The 17,111-nt window shown below is 46.5% G+C and overlaps 5 protein-coding genes across 5 annotated transcripts; 3 read left to right on the top strand and 2 right to left on the bottom strand.

Moving 5' to 3' along the window:
• Positions 1-32: 32 nt before the first annotated feature.
• Positions 33-1,547, top strand: N7495_004316 (alpha-L-arabinofuranosidase B; the record flags this gene model as incomplete). The annotated part of the gene is made up of 1 exon (XM_057206967.1): positions 33-1,547. The coding sequence occupies one exon, from the start codon at positions 33-35 to the stop codon at positions 1,545-1,547; it is 1,515 nt and encodes a 504-aa protein (XP_057064647.1).
• Positions 1,548-3,424: 1,877 nt separating this feature from the next.
• N7495_004315 (uncharacterized protein) lies at positions 3,425-3,901 on the top strand (the record flags this gene model as incomplete). Its single annotated transcript, XM_057206966.1, has 1 exon — positions 3,425-3,901. One exon carries the CDS (start codon positions 3,425-3,427, stop codon positions 3,899-3,901), a length of 477 nt encoding a protein of 158 aa, XP_057064646.1.
• Positions 3,902-5,339: 1,438 nt separating this feature from the next.
• Positions 5,340-7,024, top strand: N7495_004314 (MFS general substrate transporter; the record flags this gene model as incomplete). Its single annotated transcript, XM_057206965.1, has 3 exons — positions 5,340-5,549; positions 5,605-5,721; positions 5,795-7,024. The coding sequence occupies 3 exons, from the start codon at positions 5,340-5,342 to the stop codon at positions 7,022-7,024; spliced, it is 1,557 nt and encodes a 518-aa protein (XP_057064645.1).
• Positions 7,025-8,219: 1,195 nt separating this feature from the next.
• Positions 8,220-10,876, bottom strand: N7495_004313 (uncharacterized protein; the record flags this gene model as incomplete). The annotated part of the gene is made up of 3 exons (XM_057206964.1): positions 8,220-9,844; positions 9,892-10,503; positions 10,687-10,876. The coding sequence occupies 3 exons, from the start codon at positions 10,874-10,876 to the stop codon at positions 8,220-8,222; spliced, it is 2,427 nt and encodes an 808-aa protein (XP_057064644.1).
• A 1,133-nt stretch (positions 10,877-12,009) lies between these two features.
• N7495_004312 (BTB domain and ankyrin repeat protein) lies at positions 12,010-16,887 on the bottom strand (the record flags this gene model as incomplete). Its single annotated transcript, XM_057206963.1, has 1 exon — positions 12,010-16,887. The coding sequence occupies one exon, from the start codon at positions 16,885-16,887 to the stop codon at positions 12,010-12,012; it is 4,878 nt and encodes a 1,625-aa protein (XP_057064643.1).
• Positions 16,888-17,111: the final 224 nt, after the last annotated feature.

Below are 17,111 nucleotides of genomic sequence, written 5' to 3'. Positions count from 1 at the left end.
ACTCGTTAACCAAAGCATTGGTGCCTTGGAAAATGTTCTCACGAGTCACTCCCGAGCGCTCCTGCGTAATTTTCTTAGGGCTTCTTGCCACGGGCTGCCTTGTCACTGCCGGGCCCTGCGACCTCTACGCCTCTGGTGACACACCCTGTATTGCGGCTCATAGTACCACTAGAGCCCTGTATAGTGATTTTGACGACGCACTTTACCAGATTCAGCGTGACTCCGATGATACTACTACTACAATAACGCCAGTATCAGCCGGTGGTATCGCAGATTCTTCTATTCAAGACACTTTTTGTGCCAATACGACCTGTGTTATCTCAATAATCTACGACCAGTCCGGCAATGGTAATCACCTCACCCAGGCCCCTCCAGGTGGATTTGATGGCCCAGAATCCAATGATTATGACAACCTTGCCAGTGCAATTGGCGCGCCTGTGAATTTAAATGGCAACAAGGTGTATGGTGTCTTTGTCTCGCCTGGAACCGGCTACCGTAACAACGACGTCAGCGGCTCAGCTACGGGCGACGAGCCCGAGGGAATGTATGCAGTTCTTGACGGAACTCATTACAATGATGCCTGTTGCTTTGACTATGGGAATGCGGAGACCAGTAGTACTGATACAGGTGATGCTCATATGGAAGCCATCTACTATGGCGACAGCACCAGCTGGGGATATGGTGCCGGCGACGGCCCATGGATCATGGCAGATCTCGAAAATGGTCTATTCTCTGGCAAAAGCGCTACCTCCAACACTGCTGACCCATCGATCTCTTATCGATTTGTCACTGCGATCGTCAAAGGTACGGCTGACAAGTGGGCAATCCGCGGCGCCAACGCTGCATCTGGCTCACTATCGACCTACTACAGTGGCGTGCGTCCTAGTGGCTATGACCCAATGGAGAAGGAGGGGGCCATCATTCTAGGTATCGGTGGTGATAACAGCGTCGGAGGCCAGGGCACGTTCTACGAGGGCGTGGTGACTTATGGCTATCCTTCAGATGACACCGAGAAATCGGTGCAGGCGAACATTGTAGCTGCCAAGTATACAACTGCATCCCTGACTGGCGGACCGGCGATAACTGTCGGAGACTCAATCTCGTTCCGGGTCACGACGTCTGGCTATACGACGCGTTACATCGCCCATACCGATTCTACAGTGAATACCCAGGTGGTCACCTCGTCCAGCACAACCACCCTTAAAGAGCAGGCCAGCTGGACGGTTCAAACAGGCCTTGGCAATAGCCTCTGCTATTCGTTTGAGTCTGTCGACACACCTGGTAGCTATATTCGGCACAATGGTTTCGTGCTTTATTTAGATGCCAACGATGACACCAAACTATTTTACGAAGACGCCACGTTCTGTCCGCAGGCTGCCCTCAACGGCGAGGGCAACTCGATCCGATCCTGGAGCTATCCCACCCGCTATTTCCGCCACTTTGAGAACGAGCTCTATGCTGCAAGCAACGGCGGTATCCATACATTCGATTCTGCAACCTCATTTAACGATGATGTGAGCTTTGAGATTATCACCGGCTTTGCTTAGTTTCTGGTCACAACCTCGGAATGTTCTAGATGGTGAATTTTGCTTTTTTCTTTCTGTTCAACTCAAGTTATGCCTTGCAGTGGCGATGTTATTGTTGTACATATCAGCCCTTACTGTTCATATCAAATACAATTTCTAGGGCAAGAGTAACGCCAAATCGACAATTTTTAGTGTAGCTTCATTCGTACGATAATGAAGAATTAAAGGGGAATTTGAGGCTTTGAAACTGTGAACGCCTGACTACTCCCATCTATCGGGAGATCCTCCTGAAAGCGAGGCCTGTAGCTCAAGGCTTGATTTGTGATATAGCCGTAGATATAAGCAAATAGAAGGGTATTCTAATTTGGATCTAAGTTCAATCCACCATACACTGCGACTTGTTTTGCGGTACCACAGATATAGCAACAAAAGTGCCACAGGGTCCTTTTCCGGAGTAAACCTTTAAACGAACTATCAACACTGCGTGTGAAGAGTTGAGTTTGACCTGTTGTGACCTGCTTATCAGGAAGATCTAGAATCTGTCATACTGCGTAGGCGGCACAGAAATACATATTATTTTTCGCCGTAAATGAGCAATCGAGGAGATGGCAGCCAAGGAAGGCCTTTGAAATGCCAAATATTCCGCTCTCTGGTAAGAGTGGATATATATCAGCAAAAGTCGCCTCCATGACGTGGAAAAGACTGTCTGATCGTAGCGGGTTCATTATGTGCGACAGGGACTCTTTAACCTTGCTCATACGTAGCCAGTCTAAATTAGAGTGATCAGAGAAGTTCAAAGGCCATGCTTCTTCTGGTGCACATGCATTAGGTGACGAAAAGAACTACTCCAACAGTCTACGCTAATCAATTGTGGTCATATGTAAGTGCTACATCTAGAGAGGCGTGCATTAGAAACGGGTGCTGTAGGCCATATATTAGCCAATCTCAGACCCATGTTGTAAAGTCTGTGGTCCCATATTGATTCTGTATCGGGGCGACAGAATCGCTATGATAATACCTACCGTGAAGGCTAGTCCCGGGATCTTGCAATTAACGTGTATCATATTAGGGTCAACTGGGGTAATAAAACTTCTTCCAAGATATCGAGTGATGAAATCTTGATATTTTGCGCCTATTCGATAAATGTGAGTTTTTTGGACGTCTAGACAGCACTGGCCACAGAGGGTTTGAGCTTAGCTTTCCCTTGATTTTGGAACCAATGGAATCTGGTTTACTGCAGTGAAGTGAATAGAACTAGTGGAATCGGGGCATATCCGATTCCATTGCGAGAACTTAGAATGAACACACATCTTACCGCATAATTACTCCACGTATCAACGTAGTAGTAATAGTGCATCGAGATCCCTGTGAACCGACACTTGAACAACCAGTGGTCTCCCTGTGTCAGCAGCGATGGGTTGTAGGTCGGGAATATTTGACATGAAGTTGCATAGTACCCCGAATGCACCACATCTCCTACAGCGCGGTTTGCCTTCGTCGCACTAACCGACCAAGGAATTTAGTTCAGTCAAGCACAAGTGTGTGAAAGCCGAGCCACCCACCCTGAGCTTTCTGGGCTTACAATTTCGACAGCCAAATCTCGACCTCCGCAGAGTCCTACGCTCCTGAGCCTCTCCTGGACAATTCGAGGCCATGGTCAATTTTGTACTGCTTTGGGCAGTTTGATTATGATTAGTTTTCAGACTCTCCGGGCTCAAAAAAGATTCAATGCGGAAGAGATCTATAGCAAATGTGGTCAAGGTCAGCCTCAAGGTCACCTCCACATGGGCACATCCACACACTAACTTACTTTCGGACATCCCACGTTCCATGCTAGACCTTTTTTCAGATATTGGGATCTCTGATTGGTTGCGAATTCTATGTTCAACTTTCAGCTCATGAATTATATAAGGATAAAATTCCCCAACCTTCCAGGAAGACTCAAGCATCCTCAATATCTTAAGAAGAGAAGCTATAACACAAAAATTTCAAATCGCCATTCACCTAGCCGCCATCTCCCCGGCCAGAGGCCAGCCTTTAAGCTCCAGACCCGCCCAACCCCAAAGCCAGGACCAGACAAACTCCTAATAGCTGTCAAATCCGTAGCCCTAAACCCAGCAGATGCTTATATGCGTGACCAAGGTCTCTTCATACCCATGTACCCAATGGTCATTGGCTTCGACATGGCGGGGTTAGTCCGTGAGGTCGGCAACAATGTCCCCAAGAGCAATACCTCATCCTCTGACAGCATGCTGTACTTGTTCCAGACGATAGTTGTGGATGCTATCATTTCGGCGGCCAGAGCAGACGGGTTAGTGATCCGGCATTGTTTTCTTGCTATTGAGCAGCTGGCGTCTTGTGAGACTGTGCTTTAGGCATTCATTGGGGAAGATCAAGAAGAAGAGAAGACTATGACGGCGAAGATAGCATCGGTACCTGTGGTTCCTTCGGATGCCGAGGTCGTGGACGGGGTGGAGATTATATTTGTGATGCCATCTATGGTAGAATAGGAGAGGCTAGAGCAGTTCCAATGCTGGCTTGGAACGTGGCTGAGGGGGAACCTGGCAAAGGAGACCATCAGACCGAGCCCGGAGCCGAAATTTGTGGAAAAGGGTTTAGGGACTATCAATGCTGGGTTGGATAAACTACTCCAGGGAGTGAGTTGTACGAAGTTGGTTGTTGAGGTTGCGGAGTGAGGGCATCAGGGGTGTTGGAAGTATACCTAGGTACCCAGGTACGCATCATAGAAGCAAGTTAACGGAAGATTACTTGTACTCTTAGACTTACGCGGCCTGATGTTCGGTCATTTGCTTTCAACCCCCTAGGTAGGAGCCTGTTATAACAATAATGTGTCGCTATTAACGAGAAAACTTTACGTAAGAAGTAGCAATCTTGGAACTTAAAGTAGCTACTCTATAGAAGTTGAATAGGGCCCTCAAGTTATCGTCCCCACTCATTTACTCCACACTGTAAGAATAGCTTCATGTTGAAAGGACGTAAACATTGTCAGGACGCATAATCTGAAAAATCTAGAACTTGTTTCACCTTGGAAGCGATGATGAAGAAACAAGAGCAAAAATAATGGTCCTACTCTGGATTTATTTCAAATGTTATCTTTTGATGTATAGGTTACCCATAGAAAGACTTTACCACGCCATTTTCCAAGACTTTTGTGTCTTTCTAACCCATATTTTTTGAACTCTTAGCTTTACGGTACGTTCAAATAAAGAAAGCAGAAAGGCAAAAAGCAAATCAAAAAAACGTGGGGAGGCGCACATGAACCGGAATAGTACATACTTATCTGAGACCAATAGTTAAATATCGGCCGAGAAAATTGGGAGAGACGCAGGTGCAGTAAGAGTAGGAAGAGTCTTGGATCCAAGATTTGCAGTCAATAGGTAGGGTGTTGTGTGATAGACAAGGATAGTTGTGCAATATACGAGGTGGGTTGTGCAATAGATAGGGCGAGAAACGTCACCGCCTTGCTCTGGTTGACCCTCTTAGTTAAACTCTCTCGGCGTCTGTCTGCATATATTCATTCTAGCGTCTTGGCAAGTTAGAGCACAAGATTCATTTAACCAATCGGAGTCTTCATTCTGCCGAGGCGCTAAAATGAATAGATGCAGACGAGGGGAAGGCATTATTGCACCTTCATCTATCGCAATAGTGCTTGGAAATTAATACATCTATTCTATAAATCAAGTATACCTACTACCTAGTAGCCTAGAACTATAGAATAGATCCATCTCCCTTTATTTTCGTTCATCTGTCCATTCCTCCAAAGCCTCAGTAACCTACACCGCAATCGAGGCAATGGCAGATCTCATTTCTAAGAATCCAGATTTATCGGTTGATGCTCATGGAGCGGACTCAATTGGAGCTTCAAATAGCATTCAGGGTAATGCTGAAGCTGAACGAGCTGCCTTTCTCGCCACATTCAGCGCCGAGGAAGATAAGGCAATTATGCGAAAGGTCGACTGGAGGTTTCTTTGGTTGATAGGTTTAATCTATCTCATCAAAAACGTACAAAATTCTTAGTAAAGCCCCAAAGAAATGAAAATGACTGACCATTCATCAGATTGACTACACAAATGCAGCCTCAGTCAAAGTTCTCCAGGTCGGAAAGCCTACCAACGTTCTCAACCAGCTTAATATGACAGCGGATCAGTATAATTGGGTCCAGTCAATCTACTTTGTAAGTAAAGTATGATTCAAAGATAACAGAATTGCTACTTATATCTCCAAGATAAGCTATATTGTGTTCGAAGTCCCAAGCAATCTCATTCTCAAAAAAAGTGTTGCCTCGAAACTGGCAATTCAGAATCCTGCTCTCATGGGGCATAGTCTTGGCTTGTCATGCAGCAGTGAAGAATAAAGAAGGTCTTTATGCCGCCCGGTTCTTCTTAGGAGTGATGGAGGCGGGTATGTTCCCTGGTATCGCTGCACAGCTATGCTCTTGGTATCGCTCCGATGAAATGGGCAAACCAATAATGTGGATGTTCGCCTTCTCAAACTGTTCTGGCATCGTGGGCTCTCTCATCGCTTACGGAATTTCATACATGGACGGAATGAAAGGTCTGAGTGCTTGGCAATGGGTCTACCTTCTTGAGGGCATCCTCACTATCTTATTTTCGGGAGTAGTCTATTTCGTTCTACCCGATTACCCGAAGTCGCCACGCTCTAGCTCCTGGCTCACACCCCGAGAACAAGAATATCTCGAAGCTAGGCTCTCAGAGAACGCACCAAAGACTAGCGATGCAGCATTTAGTACATCAGAAGTCCTCGCCTCTCTACGCGATCCGCGTATCTGGTCATTTATGCTTTCTCAAACCCTCATCAACCTCGGTGGTTATGGACTTAGCTGGCAATTACCTACTGTGACGACTAGTCTCGGCTTCACCGGTCTTCCCCGTAACCAGCTGCTCAACATTGCCCCAGCCGGTGCCTCCGTACTAGCCATCGTGTTCGCCGGTTGGTTCATGAAGCGCGCTTATGTCACTCGACCTGTGTTCATCATGTTTATATGCGCTGGCTGCTTAGCCTTCTTCATTGTCCTCGCCACGACACGCGACAAGATCGCCGTCTATATCGCGTGTGTGTTCGGGACGATGTTTTACGCTGTTTTCTTCATTCCATTCTGGGCATGGCGCTCAGCGACGTTGGTGGGCTCAACAGGCACAGCATTTACGCTTGCATTTCAGTCTTGTGTCGGCCAGGTTGGCGGTGTTATCGGCCCACAGATGTTTCAGTCCAAGTACGCGCACAATGGGTATAAAGTGCCGTTTGCAATTTGTTCTGCGGCCATTGGGGCTGGATGGTTGGCCAGTGGGCTTACTTGGTGGTTGACAAGAAATGTTGAGTGGGATGTGAAGCGCATTCGAAGGCTCAGGATTAAGGCTGAGAGAGAGGGTAGAGTCTTTGCTGATGACGATGTGAAGGTTATTGAGGAGAGGCAGTTCTATGGGAAGGGATTTAGAAAGGATGGTACTGCTCTGTAAAGCTGGGCTCATATTGGGTAATGGACTTCAAAAGATGCGACTTACGACTATGGACTCTATGTACTATAGATGTGTGTATCATAAGAAGAGGCTGCTCACACGCCAAATTTTACAAAGCTATCCATAAAATCCGTAGTAATCTCCACGCTGTACCCCGTCAGCTTTCAAGCTCGGAGTTCGGCCCACTTTCATTCATCTTTCTTCCCTTCTCTCTCTCTTCTCCATACATATACATGGGCCTTGATACACCAGTGAGAAGAAATCTGATAAGATTAATTACCTATATAGGTTAGTGTGGAAAGTGGAGACATGTTTTACGCCCATCAAAATAGCTATGAAATTAGGGCTAGCCACCACAACTTTTCCTGACGTCGTGTGGACCTGAAATTAAAAATTATTATAGAAATTATAGTAATTTGAAACCTCTGAGATTTCAGCGCCGTACGAGCCCAAAAAGCAAATGGGATGCACTCATGTCCCCCACTTTTTTGACACTTTGATTGGATAATGAATTGGGATGCACTGCATCCCAGCAACCCTCACGGGTTAGAAGATACCAAGTCTTCAATCTTCCTCTAGAAGGTTCTATGCAAATTCAGCAAAAATAGCTGTCCTCGAAAAGAGAACCTGTCCTCTATAGCTATCTTCATATATACCCTTCTGAGAGAGCCCGGTGCTTTCTAGCAGTCCGTCTAGAGTCAAGTTTGATAGGCAATAGTGACAGTAAGACTTATTCTTAATCTCCAACATTGTTCGTCATGCTGTGGCTTTGGATCTTCTTGGAAACTAGAGGTTATTGGCCCACCCGCCATATCCTCTAACCGTCAGTAATGTTCAGCCTGCACAAAGCGGGAGTGTGACTAGTATTCCTTCAACTGATATGCTTTTCATTATTCCTGGACCTCAGCCACCTATACGAAAACATTTTAAATGGTTAGAATGACGTGCTGATGAAGACGCGTATAAATCCCATTCTTGTCAGGCCATTTTATTAAATTACCCGGATCTTGAACTAATTCCCGAAGAACCAGTCACTGGCTTCTTTAATCAGCGAGAACCTAAAAAGGCGTAAAGCTCGTCTCTTCTTTCACAGTGTGAATTAATGGGCCAGTGTAATGAAATAAACAGAATTGGCCGATGGTCAAAATCTCGGCGGCGCCAAATATAATGTTTTTTGATCAGCCTATCACCAATTCTATGTTACAGCTCCTGCTTGCCAAAGAAATTTTGCTGCCTTACGTAATTTTCCTTGGTCACAGTATAGCAGTGCAAGATCGCGAGCAGTGGCAAGAGTTGATGAGTGATTTGGTCCTAGTGCTTTCTCCCTCCCAGCTAGCGCCCGCATATACATCTGCTCAGCCTTATCCAGCTTACCTTGGTCATGGTATAGAAGCCCAAGGTTGTTGACGGTATCAAGGGTTGATGTGTGGTCGGGTCCTAGTGTTTTCTCCTTCCCAGCGAGCGCCCGCATATACATCTGCTCAGCCTCATCCAGCTTGCCTTGGTCATGATATAGATTCCCGAGATTGTTGATGCTGTCAAGGGTTGCTAAGTGGTCGGGTCCCAGTGCTTTCTCCCTCCCAGCTAGCGCCCGCATATACATCTGCTCAGCCTCATCCAGCTTGCCTTGGTCACGGTATAGATTCCCAAGGTTGTTGACGGTATCAAGGGTTGATGTGTGGTCGGGTCCTAGTGTTTTATCCTTCCCAGCGAGCGCCCGCATATGCATCTGCTCAGCTTCATCCAGCTTGCCTTGGTCATGATATAGATTCCCGAGATTGTTGATGCTGTCAAGGGTTGATGTGTGGTCGGGTCCCAGTGTTTTCTCCTTCCCAGCTAGCGCCCGCATATGCATCTGCTCAGCCTCATCCAGCTTGCCTTGGTCACGGTATAGATTCCCGAGATTGTTGATGCTGTCAAGGGTTGTTAAGTGGTCTGGTCCTAATGCTTTCTCATACCCAGCTAGTGCCCGCATATGCATCTTCTCAGCTTCATCCAGCTTGCCTTGGTCATGATATAGAAGCCCAAGATTGTTGATGCTGTCAAGGGTTGCTAAGTGGTCTGGCCCTAATGTTTTCTCATACCCAGCTAGTGCCCGTATATTCATCTGCTCAGCAGCAATAAGCTGGATTTGGGATCGAAGCAAAATTGAAACGCGTGATAGCTTATTAAGTTGATCAGGTGTAGGATCATAGACCACATCGAGGAATCGTCGATTTGCTAGTCGTGTTGCGTGACCAGTTGAGCGGGAAAGAACTATATTTCCAAAAGAATCTCTGTCAAATCCTCTCGTAGTCGCCTCGACGCAATCTATAGCAAACCAGTAATAATTTGTGTTAATATCCTTATTTAGCGCGGCTAACGTCCAGTCATGAACACAGTTATGCATACTCCACGATACTGATGATGAATCGACTTCCAGAAAGTACCAATCAGTCAAGACCGCCATTACTCCCTGGAACGATAAATCATCTATGAGTATATCGTGAATCCATTCTAGAGATGTATCTGTTAGACCTTCAGAAAAAAGTTTATACCAAAGGCCCTGGTTGCCAAAGTAGGCCAAAAGTTTTAGTAGCTTTGCCGCATCCAAGTCTTCTATCTTTAGACGGTCGTATGAAATATCCCATGTCATATAGAGTGTGCGTTCACGATAATCCTGGAGCTGAGTAGGGCGACGCGGATCAATGTTCCAACGTTTTTCATATTCTTGTAGGTAGCGCTCGAACGTAAGAGAACTACGTTGAAGATATGTCCCAGCAGTAGCTAAAGCGAGAGGAAGGCCTCCAAGTCGCTCTGCGAGGAGCTTTGCATAAGGATCTGATAGAATGGTTAGTTTATTTTATAAGATAGGCTGATTAACATACCAGATTGAACATTCAGTCGTTTTGAGCGGGTTTCGAGGATCGCAAGGCCATCTTCAATACTCTGAAAAGCTTTGATATCAAGAGTTTTAGTGCGTCCGGTGATAATATCCGGTCGCCGGGTAGTGATGATAATAACGCCTTGAGAGGCTGGCGGATAGTAGTCACTGATATTGAACTGGTCTGAATCATCGTCATAGTTATCAAAAATAATCAGCCAGCTGGGATTTTTTGTATCAGAAAGCCAGTAGTGTATACGTCTGATCACCTCCTTGCCCTCTAAAAGCTTAGAGTCCTGTACTTCAAAAATGATGCCTGCGATCGACCGAAAGCTATCTATAAGTATAGCTTCGCTTGTTGCATCAAGCCAGAAAACTGAGCCATAAAAATCAGATCGTGACTCGGCGTAAGTGAGAGCAAGTCGAGTCTTGCCGATGCCACCCATCCCACCAAGAACTAGGCATCGTTGACATTGAGTTCCATGTAAATGCGCTGTCATTTGATCAAGCTCAGGGACACGGCCGATGAACAGCTCTCGCGCCATAATTGGTGCTTTCCGGAGACAGATACCAACAGGTCTACGAAAACTGAAGTCCTCCTTCTGCTTGATATCTACTATAACAGTTAGCCAGAGTATTCAATTTTGGCAGAAATATCTTGAATCATTCATTCAAGTAGGTAGAGTGCAAATATATAAGGAAATAAAAGGACGCTGTCCCTTTATAATCAAAGTAGTTGAGATTTCTGCCTTCCACTTTATTGCCGACTTCGTAGGAAGTCTACATCCATACTGCTTACCAAAGTTCTGGATCTCTGCATTCCACTGCTTTCCATTGCTGTTATTGATATACTGTCTCCCGTTGTCGCTGTTGTTGTTGTTTATCTGAGTTCCTGTACCATTATTCACGGGACGTGACGAGATTTGAAGAGAGTTCATTCCCTCCAAGAAACTTTTGCGTTCGATTTTTCGCTGCGGATCTGCAGACATGATCGCTCAGCGGTTGAAAACAACTTCAATACCCTTAGTGATCGGCTTATGAGCGAGATTTCGAAGAGCTGACTGAGAGAAAGGCGGGGCTGTCTGCCTTAAAAAGGTGGCGATGCACCTTCCTCGTGATTGATAGAGCATACTAGCGCCATAGATACTAAATGTTAATGATTGAATTGTCTAATATGATATGTTATGCGTCCATAGTTCGATTTTCATGACCCCTACAAGCGCTAATAACTCCACAGGCGGTGACATATATATGGTAGGTTTACTGATGAACATAAAGAGTTATTTTCATTTCTGTCTACCTCATATTTTTGCGTCTGATTTGATTGGCGCTGGCACGGACCTTAGGCACACACTAATGTAGTAATGTGCAAGTGATCACGCCCAAATATCTAATGAATAATCAATTCACATGTGTCCCAGCCGATACGCTGATCCTAATCACTTATAAGGACGATCAACCCATCTATAAGCAGCTCCACTTATTTACTTCTGAATAACTTCATAAAGTAGGCGCAATGACCGAAGGACACCAAAGACTGACCAGTGACAGATGTGGCTTCTCAGACTCATCTTATGAGCTCTAAATGATTGAAAATAATTGGAAATGAGGGGATGGGAAAGCAGGATCTTTAAATTTTGGCAAAACTCCTACTAGACAAAGTCCTAGTAATAGATAGAAAGTGGTCCGACTAAGTATCGATCATCCCGACCTCTGGTAGATATTATCTGGAGTTCCCAATGCACGGCAGAGGTCGAAAAATGCTTTGTTACTCCAACTTTAAATTTATAACCCTGTCGAGTGGTTGGTTATATATGGAAAGTGCCATTCAGGTGATCGTAAAATTGAGGCAGTAACTACCTGGGTACTGACATCGGGACAGAGCATATATTTCGAGGAATTCTATCAACCTAAATCTATCCGTACCAAGGTAGAGAATGAGTATCTCTCTTGGGGAATAAAATCACCAGTAATTGTATCCAACAAGAATCTAAAGAATGGCTAACAGAATCAATAGGTATAGTGAGACAAGTGGCAACACAATAAACCATATGAGAAGACTGATTGATAGGAACAAGAAAAAATATTGGCAAAGAAGATTCAAGAAGAGAAAGTGCCGGTCTTATTCGCGGTCCTTCCCCTTGCCCCGTTGAACACCATGACCATGCCCTCCACGGCGGGAGTTCTTGCTCGGCGCACCAGTAGCAGCATTAGCCTGCGTCTGCTTTGTAGCATGACCTTTGAGATTCTTCGTAGAGATGGCATGACCAGAGTTTGGAGAAGACACTTGCTTCGGGCTTTGGGATAAAGTCCCATCGACAGGGGCGTTCTTGTTGCCGCCACGACGCCTGCGTGAATTAGCAGCAGGGCCAGATGATTTTCCACGGCCGGCTTTAGCACCGCGCTGCTCAAGTTCGGGCTCCATGAGCCCCTGGACACGTTTGCTTTCTTGCTCCCACCATTGTTGGAATTCTTGCTCCGCCTGGATCTCTTGCATGTTATGTTTTGCGGTAGCTGCTTCTCGAATTTCGTCCTTTTCAATCTGTTGCTGGTGCAGAATTGCTGTCAACGAAAGGGAGCCGTAGGAGTGGGGATGAGACTCGGAAGTTGGTCGTGGGATGTGCCGAATTGATTGGATGACAGGCTGTGGTGATGTCTTAGGGAGTGATTGCTGAGAGGATGTGGGAACCTCTGATGGTGAAGGTTTGGAGAAGGGTGACTGCTGTTTATCCACTGACACATTGCGAGTTTTTGGCCGTGGTGGCGTAGAAAGTGGCGCTGAACGAGATGGAGATGTTCCCGCTACAGTTTGTCTGAGAGTCATGGAAGGTTTCTGAGATGGCTTTGCAGGCTCAGAAGCGAATAGACTGGGACCACTCTGGCCCGGAAGGGGGTCGGCCTTTCCAACTATTGTGGGAAGAGTACCTGGTTGTGGCATTTGCCAAGGATTTTGCGCTGCTTCCTTTGCCTTTTGTTGTGCAGAAAGCTTCTCCTGTATCTGCTGTTGCTGCATCTTCTTTCTCTCTTTTTGAGATAATCTTGCCGCAAAGTTGCCACCACTCTCACGGCGGCCGGCCATCTCCAGGGTAAGGTTTGATACTCTAGATTGCGACGTCTCCCCCATGATGTCTTTGAGATCTTTCTTTCCATTGGAAATGGGCGAAGACCATGGTGGAAATGATGAATCTGGCGGTGATCCCAATCCCCGCTTTTGATGTCGTGCTATCCCGAGAGATGCAGTCGAGGATTCGCCGGATAAAATGTCCCGTGGGGAGGCCATCTGCTCGTCCAGGAAGCTCTGGTCATCGAGCGATTCAGCCTCGGGAATACTCGCCCCCAACAAAGGAGAGTCGGGGTATGATCGACTCTCCAACACGCCCAATCCACGTATTTGAGATTTTCCCTTGAAATCCCCAGGTGAAAGACCACCCTCATCGTCCATCTGAAACATTAGATCACTGACTGATTTTTTTGCTTGAAGTATTGGGCTGTTGAAGGGGCTTGAGACTTTTCGCGATGTATCAGCCTTATTTTTACGCGCTGATGGAGATGCATAGGTCTTCTCGATCGAAACCTGTCGAGGTCGTATATCAGACGATGCCACCTGACCGAGATGACATTGACAAGCAATTGCGTCAATTCGGCGTTGTTTGTCTGCTTCGACCGAGGAAGCAATCTCTGGATACTTCTCTAAGGCATAGGCTTCTGAATTGCGGCCACGCGACACCGGGTAGCATGCCAACTGATTCTCATGGCATACCTTATCAAGCTCACGAAGGATGTCCTCGTCAAGATCTTCAAGATATCCATTTCCAAGCACAGCCTCAAGATCAAGGCAAATATACTCAAGAGCTGCCTCTTTGAAATCTTTTATAAATATAGGTCCGATTGAATTTAGAAGGTAGGAGATGTTGCGAGTTTTGACAAAGCGGCCTAGCATTTTTTGACAAATTTGCGACAGCCTGTCAATCATCAGCTCGTTGGCAACGTACATCACGTCCAACAACAAATCGATAAGATCGTCGACGGTCTTGCATCGGACTTCATCAAACAAATGTTCCTCAGTATCAGCGTACAGGTATCGCAAGACAAACTCGAAAGTTGAGCGATCTATGTGCTTCAGATCGATACTGACGGTGTCTGAGGGGTTCCTCTGGCGCATCTTGAGCCACATACCACCCGAGTGGCCATGGAAGAGCGCATCAAAGAATGGACATCGTTGGCACACGTATTTGCTGTGGACTTTGACAGAGTTGCCACCCTTCAATTGCACAACCACATCTGCATCATTGAAGAACGAATGATGATGGATGGCAATTGCCATATCAGACTTCAAGCTTCTGTCCGGTTCGACCATCAATCTCGCTGCTCGTTCAAGTGTCGGCAGGCCAAGATGGAGGGCAATTCGCATAACCTCAGTACGCACCTGACGATAGCGAGTCGCATTGTCTTTTGTACTTCTTGCCTTGTGCCAAAAATCAAGAATGCCATCGGTGTATAGGAAGAAGACCACGTTCATGACGGTCAAAAGGTCAACGTCATGGATTTTGATTTGGATATTTCCATCTTTTCCGTACTCAATATCAAGTATGTCGGGTATGGAAGCAAAGTATGACACCCGGAACTCTTGCAAAGCTTTTCGAAGGACGGGGCTTCTGCCAGTCAAAAGAAACTCATGCACTGGGATCCGTGCATCGGATGAAGAAGCAGTCAGCCAGACTTGCCCTGGAGAATGGAATGAGAGAATTTGTTTCTCAATGTCTGATGATAACAATAGGCCTCTTTTGATCACTACAGCCGAGGATAAAACGATTGAATTGATATCATCATCAAGTATCAAATCCACATCGTCGGGTGCAGGTGTCATAAAGGGCGACAGGGGTAATAGATCATCCAAAAGAGTACTTTTGTCGATATAAATTTGTTCTTTGGTCACGTCACAGTCCCGCTGGGCAACAGCATAAGCCCCAAATGCATTGCTGCGAACAGCTACTACCCTTGAGAGCCCTGGAATGCGAGCAAATTTATACTCTTTCGAGGAGGTACCATCTTTTCTCTGAGTACGTTTCTCCTTTCGCCATGCTGATCCTGCAGTAGTGCAAATAATGATTGATCCATCTTGCCCCACGTCGACATCACTGGCTGCCATGTGGGATTTCTTAGCAGACCAAGCCCTCACAGGATTCCCTAAGGAATTGCGGATCTTGACAGGATTTGTGGTGGATGTTGATCCTATTTGCACTTCAGATATGTTGGCTTCAGCCGTGTAGATATCACCAGAGCTTGACAATGCGCATATAGTGTTGCCACCACATACTAGCTTGACAATATGATTTACAGCAATGTCGTATCTTGTCGCCATGAAGCTGTTCCGGATAAAGCTTGAGCTGGCCTCAAGTGGGAAGGAGAGTTTTGAGTAGCCATACTGAGAGAAAACCCAGACCTCGTGATTTTGTAAGAGCACTGCAGTGGCACGATCAATGGCCGATACCATCTGAATCGGACAATTTAAGAGAGAAGCCCCAACACGCCGAGGGGTAGTTTGAACTTCGAGTGATCGGGCATCCGAATCAACCAAACCTAGTTGACCCTCATTCTTACCAAATGTGTATAGACCAGAAGTGCTGAAGACAACTGAGTGAATTGAAGAGGCAGCTGCCCCGAGAATTCTTTCCTTTTTAAATGGATTGAAAATCTGTCGAGGTGCTGTCTGCATAGGAACATCATTACGATTACTCGTTCTAGGCAGGCTGTAACCAAGCTGCGCAAATTTGTTGCTGCCCCAACTAAATATCTCACCGAACTCGGTAATGGCAAGACTGTGATCTTGGCCCAGTGCAACCGACATGACCTTCTTGCCTGCAAGACCACCAGTCTCGATGCAGGCAAATGTGAATCGTGTAGACTCGTCCCCGGTTCCTAAACGGCCACCGGGTCCGAATCCACACATAAATAGATTGGCCTCGGGGTCATCCGTGATGATTGCGGTGTGCAACTTGGACATAGCAACGTTTTGAATCTTGATCGGCTTGTTTGTGATGACAGTCGGCAGCTCCTTCAAGTCAGCGGTGCCGATAGTATCTTCATCAGAAATGCCCTTTTGCTCTTGATATTCGCGATAAAAGCGATACAGAAGATGCTCTGGGCGGGTTAGAGTGACCCGCTCTGGAAATTGCCGATCATCTTGGTCTCCAAGTCCAAGGTTTAGATTTTTGTTGCTTCCAAGTGTGAAGACCTCATCGGCAGAAAAATCCGTCCGTGACTTCTGAGCACCTCGGACTACATAGGCATCATCATATCCCTCGTCAAAATTTGAGGCAGTATCACTTCCCGCTGTAGCTAGAGCGGTAGATCCATGCCAGTCAATTGGTGAAGACATCTGCTTTATATCGCGAGATGTAATGGTTTCTCCATAGATATCGAAAGGGCTATAGCCCTCACGGTCCTTAATCTTGATCAAATTCCCAACCGAATGGCTTGTATGTCCCAGTTTGTTGAAATCTGTTGCATCGCGCGAATCCCGAGCCATCAAAGCCATGGCAATTGTAGCATTTCCGGCGTAAAGGGCCCGGTGCAGGGCGGTCCATCCACTCTCCCAGTCTTGCGCATAAATATCTAAGAACGGAATTTCAAGGAGGGCATTCGCGAATATCGGGGCGGTAGACTTTGGCGATGAAGCGACGTGGTGCAGAAGGGTTCTGCCAAAGTGATCGCGAGTATTGACATCGGCGCGAGAAAGAGTCGCATTTCCCTTCTGAGGGCCTGGACGATCGGGGGCCGAGGTTCCAGGAGATGCGCCATATATCTTCTTCTGCTTTGAAGTATTAGGCGATGAAGCAATTATTGGACTTCCACCTTTAGATGGGGAGTTAGCTGCGGTTAAGGCCAGTCCTCCGAATCCCCCTGCAGCTCGCGGTCCTGCAAACGTCGCATTTGCGAGGAACTGCTGAAAGCTCTCCACATCATCTTGAATGAAAAACTCCCAAAGCTTGCTACTCATGTGCCCGGAGTGGTTGGCTCACAGAATCTCTTGTCAACCCCAAGCTTGAGCGTCGCTGTCACCACACTGGGCTTGACCGCGACGTAATAGCTGGGAGACAAGAGGGTCCTGTATCGGAAGGAATGAAAGGGGCCGATTTGATGACGAATCGGCGCGTCTTCAGTCAATGCGATCGATTCTAGGGTTTGAACAACGCGTTAACACAAAACTGATTGTGGGATTCG

The sequence above is a fragment of the Penicillium taxi genome, assembly GCF_028828555.1.
Source record: "Penicillium taxi strain IBT 34144 chromosome Unknown utg000003l_segment0_segment0, whole genome shotgun sequence".
NCBI lineage: Eukaryota > Fungi > Ascomycota > Eurotiomycetes > Eurotiales > Aspergillaceae > Penicillium > Penicillium taxi.
Note: the sequence above shows the minus strand (reverse complement) of the source record. Positions and strands in the feature narration are given on the sequence as shown.